The 4,844-nt window shown below is 37.8% G+C and overlaps 1 protein-coding gene across 2 annotated transcripts; it reads left to right on the top strand.

Moving 5' to 3' along the window:
- The first annotated feature begins 2,899 nt into the window (after positions 1-2,899).
- Positions 2,900-4,844, top strand: LOC137874243 (carcinoembryonic antigen-related cell adhesion molecule 1-like). Of its 2 annotated transcripts, none has more exons than XM_068712858.1 (5): positions 2,900-3,035; positions 3,122-3,448; positions 3,590-3,862; positions 3,974-4,219; positions 4,321-4,844. In XM_068712858.1, exons 1-5 carry the CDS (start codon positions 2,987-2,989, stop codon positions 4,398-4,400), a joined length of 975 nt encoding a protein of 324 aa, XP_068568959.1. In that variant the 5' UTR covers positions 2,900-2,986; the 3' UTR covers positions 4,401-4,844. The 2 variants fall into 2 exon arrangements, with proteins under 2 accessions (XP_068568959.1, XP_068568960.1); XM_068712859.1 differs by having other exon boundaries at positions 2,901-3,035; positions 3,125-3,448.

The following is a 4,844-nucleotide window of genomic DNA, read 5'->3' as shown; positions in this document are numbered from 1 at the left end:
ACAACAAGATAACAAAATGTAGCAGCCATGACATAATCATCACCTTACTGATCTTTACAGGTAATGTGTCAGCAAACCTTTGCCATTTACTCATTCAGTAGAGAGTAACAGTAGCATTTCTGCTGCATTTCCTGTCAAAAGCAAGTCCAATACTCGCTCTCCTTTAAGGTCGCGTACAGTGGGTTTACCAGAGCTTTTTGGCTGAGAACTTCTAACAGAAAGAGTGTTATGATTGTGAAAGGACTGAAATAGAATAGGAAGCTCCATTGGGCTGAAGAGATGAGGGATCATTCTCTAAAGGATTTACACTCTGACTTCTTTTACATTTAATGTATTGTTGGAATGAAAGATGTATTTTTTTTAAATAGCTATGACGGCTTTTTTCCACCAAGACAGTTAAAAAAATGTATTTCTTGATCTGCTATTACTAATGTGTTTGCATGTATTTTGTGTACTTTATGCATTTCTATATTGAATATTTAATGCTGGCTTTTATTCTCATGTTTTCCTATTGTGTCAACATTGAACAATATTGAGTTGGGATAAGAGATTAGCACTTATTGTATTCATACTAGCTTGTTGCACTTATTGTATTCGTATTACTTATAGCACTAACTGTTTTTCTTGTTTCTGCACTGTACTTTGGCTCTGAGTTATGCTCTGCTTCATGCTCTTAGATGCTTGTTTGGAAAAGGAAATGTACTTATGACTTCTGGTGACTAGTAGTTCTTTTGATTACCAATGTTGAATGCACTTATTGTAAGTCGCTTTGGATAAAAGCGTCTGCTAAATGACTGTAATGTAATGTAATGAGATTATGCAAAAGATACATACAAATAATTGCAACACAAAATATTACATTTTTTCCTGTTATATGGTTTTAACAGCAACTGAATATGTAACAGTCTTTACATACGTGGCTAAGTGGAGAGCAGGGCCGTCCTTCAATCAGAGGATCGGCGGTTTCGATCCCCGGCTCCTGCTCCACTAGTCTCATGTCAATGTGTCCTTGAGCAAGACACTTAACCCCAAATAGCTCCCGTAGCTGTGCCTACGGTGTATAGATAGATACTGAATTGTAAGTCACTTTGGATAAAAGCATCTGCTAAATGACTGTAATGTAATGTAAATGTAATGTATAGTGGTCAGACACTCGTAACTGTGGACATTTTTTTTGTAAAGCTGTATATACTTATTGTTTATTTGAATTGATACAATTGACATTTGTGTACTGCTAACAAACAATAAATGAAACAATGAAGTTGTGCCTCTGAGGTTTATTCTTGATTGTTGACGAAGCTTCGTAGACAAGTCAAAGCTGATCATCAGACTTTGAATGTGCTCTTTATGAATGTAATCCTATGGCAGCGGTAATTATATGACAATTGTTCAAGTTAACACTGATAATCTAACAAAACGCTGAATTGCAAAATGTCTAAATAATGAGACAAATCTGTTGAATCTGCCGATGACTTTTATGCCAAAAGCTGCAGAATGCCGCCCTCCTATGATGGACTGTAGTTAATGTGGCAATATGGTGAATAAATAATCTCTATACACAAGATTTTGGTCTAGGATATATTGGCTGCACAATAAAAAATAAAAAAATAAAAATCTAATTTTGATTTGCAAATGCGATATGTGATTTTTTGCTGGTATCTGTACCAAACAAAGATATTTTTTAAGCCTTTTGAATATGTCTAGGTCAGCACATCTTTGCAGCAGACAATATTTAATTTGAAGTGGTATTTTGACATTTCGCATTTAAAAATATTGTGCCATATTGAGATTTTGATTAAATTTGTATCAATTGTGCAGCCAATCACGTTTGAGCAGGCTTTGGTTGGATGCATAAAAACAGTCAGAGCGGAAAGCAAAAGAAGCTGAAGTATTATCCAAAATGTAATACGGAACCCATCGGCAAACGATTTTTCTTTTTATCAGTTTCAAATTAGCTTGTTTAAATAGCTACTTTTGAACTTCGGACCGCAAATAATGAACAACGCACGGAAGAGGAAGTCTTGGCCCTGATATCCACTGACTATACTGGAACATCAGAAATATTACACCTTGCCCCCAGAGGCTTATCGTCGTCAGATCGAGGTTGGTGAATAAAAGACGTTGAGCAAAGTGGTATTGATGTAATTTACTGAAGATGACCCGAGGACCTTTTAAACTCACGTTAGACTGTCACTCAGTCATCCTTTGGTCCAGACTGAATATCTCAACAAGTATTGGATGAACTGCCATGGCATTTGATTTAGACATTCATGTCCCCCCTTAGGATGAATTTAGATAAATCCCTTAGTTTTTCCTCATGAGGTATTAATTAATATGGCAAACTGTTAATGTTAGGAGCCTCTTTTGTTTCCAACATGTGTTATCTGTTTTAGTATAACTGCTGAAATTGGTATCATTGTTGAGCATCTTATTCTATTTAATTTTTGTATTATTTCTAATTGCCCGATTTTATAATTTCCTCATTGCAGTCCTAACACTTTGTATCTCTGTTTTGAAAAGTGCTGAATAGATAAAGCTTATTATTCTCTTATTGTTATAAGCATCACCATGTTTACATTGTTACTGCGTGTTAGCATGCCGATGTCAGCATTTAGCGCCCTGCTATGCCTAAATGCAGTAGAGCTGCGTCACAGAGCTGCTAGTGTGGCCGAAGACTCTTGTTCCGAAAGATTCCGTTATGATCAAGTTAGTAACTAGTAACTAAGAGGAAATCATGAATAACAATCATAATCTCTGGTGTTCAGAACATGCAGTTGTCTTTTATTAGCTTGTTATGCAAGTTTGGAGGGCAACAATAAGAAATGGTTAATTGAGTTAATAATTAAGCATGCCCAGCCTGTGGACGTCTTGATGACATGTTTCATTGATTGCAGATTATCTCAGGGACACTTCTTCCGTTGTTGCACAAAGTCAGACAGCAGATGGTCAGATAACATTAGAAGAGGACCAAACTGAGTAATACACCATGAGCTATACATTTCTCAGGTCAACCATACTTCTGGTCCTCTCCTCAGGTAAGAAATGCATAGAAATTATTTTCACATTCATCAAAAATACAACTAGAGGTTGACAAATGTTGGCTGACCGGTAAACGTTTCAGCAGGTCTCTGCTATGGAGCCGGTGTACTCACTGTCGACTTACTTCGTGGAGCAACGGGGGAGAGTGTGACCTTCACAACATCTGTAAAACCACCAGCCGAACCATTTATGGCATTGACTTGGATTTTCAATCGTACCACCAATGTAATAACCTCAACCAGTGCAGATGTAATGGGACCAGGCTATGAGAACAGGATCGTCCTGGATAAATTCACCGGCTCTCTGGTGCTGAGAAACCTGACTGAAAAAGACAGCGGGCAATACGAGTTAATCATCATCCCCTACGGCGCAGCACAGATTCAAGGAACTGCTAAACTGGAGGTGCTGAGTAAGTTAGACTTCATTAATCTGACGGTGTATTTAAAATAATGCTTGTGTAATATCAACGTATTTGGACTGAAAATATCAGCTACTATCAACAAGATGTTCGTTTTGAGAATGTCTCTTCCTATTCAATTTTTGTGCACAGCCAAAGTGTCAAAGCCCACCATGGCCTGCCCCACAGAGAACTTAATGGAAGGTCAAACCTCCCTCAACCTAACCTGCCATGCAGACGGCCCCGTGTCTTGTGTGTGGCTGAAGGACGGCAAACCTCTGGTTCCCGGAGACAGATTCAGCTTTCACGATGGCAACAGAGTGTTGTCCATCAGCCCCTTGAACAGGAAAGACACTGGAGAGTTTCTTTGTAATGCCAGCAACGATTTCAGTTTTGATATGGCCAAATGCAGACTTAAAGTCTACTGTAAGTACTTTCTATTGTACTTTAATATGCCACAGCACTTTGTATGTATTTGCAATTATATGATTTTTTTCTTCCGTCTCATTATAATCATTATCTTCCTCATCTTTTCAGGGGGACCTGACCCACCAAGAATTGTTCAGACTCCAAATGGAGCAGAACTTGAAGAGAGTGTGTTTCTGAGCTGCTCTGCTGACTCCCTACCAAAGGCAACTTTCTTCTGGACGTTCAAACACATGACGATGCAGGGCCCTGCACATTACATCCATGAGATGGGATACAGGCACCTGGGGAAATACACCTGCATGGCCCGTAACCCTATCACTGGTCTGGAAGTCTCTGTGTTCCACACACTGCGTGGTATTTAAGCTCTCATTCATAACTCTCTACAGTAACATATTGATACTGATATGTGATGGCAAATGGAAAAGACAGAGTAATTATTTTTTCTTTTGATCCAGACTCCTCTACTCCTATCACTGGTTCTGTGTCCATGATGTTTTGCACTGTCCTGACCATGGTGGCACTCATATCGGTCTAAAGACTGCATTTAATCTGGGGAAATGATGTTAAATAACAAGTTTGCTCATTTGAAACTTCCATTGTCTTTATTTTGGATAATTTCTCTGTGTTAAGCATATTGCTCTGTCTCTTTAAATTGTATGTTTACATAAAATAAAGCTGTGAATGACAAATAAACCACTGATCCTTCACATTTAACAGCTGTCTCAGTTTTGCTATTAATTGTATATTAAGATGACAAAAGTTATTTACCGCTAACAGATTCAGCTTTAATACTGTAATTAACTTTTGACATTACTCAACATTTCGGGTGCTGTAAAATAGACCTACTTTATATACTTTATTCTTCAGTCATTCAGCCTTTAAAACTAATAATAAAAGTGTTTGATGTTCTTAAAAGGTGACTGAAGCCTGATAACGTCTAATCAAATTGCCACTGTAATAAAGTTTTATTAAAACTCTA

This window comes from Cebidichthys violaceus, unplaced genomic scaffold (assembly GCF_023349555.1).
Source record: "Cebidichthys violaceus isolate CVI_PGR_0920_01 unplaced genomic scaffold, fCebVio1.0.p SCAF_179, whole genome shotgun sequence".
NCBI classification, from domain to species: Eukaryota; Metazoa; Chordata; class Actinopteri; order Perciformes; family Stichaeidae; genus Cebidichthys; species Cebidichthys violaceus.
This window is presented reverse-complemented; position numbering and strand designations above follow the sequence as displayed.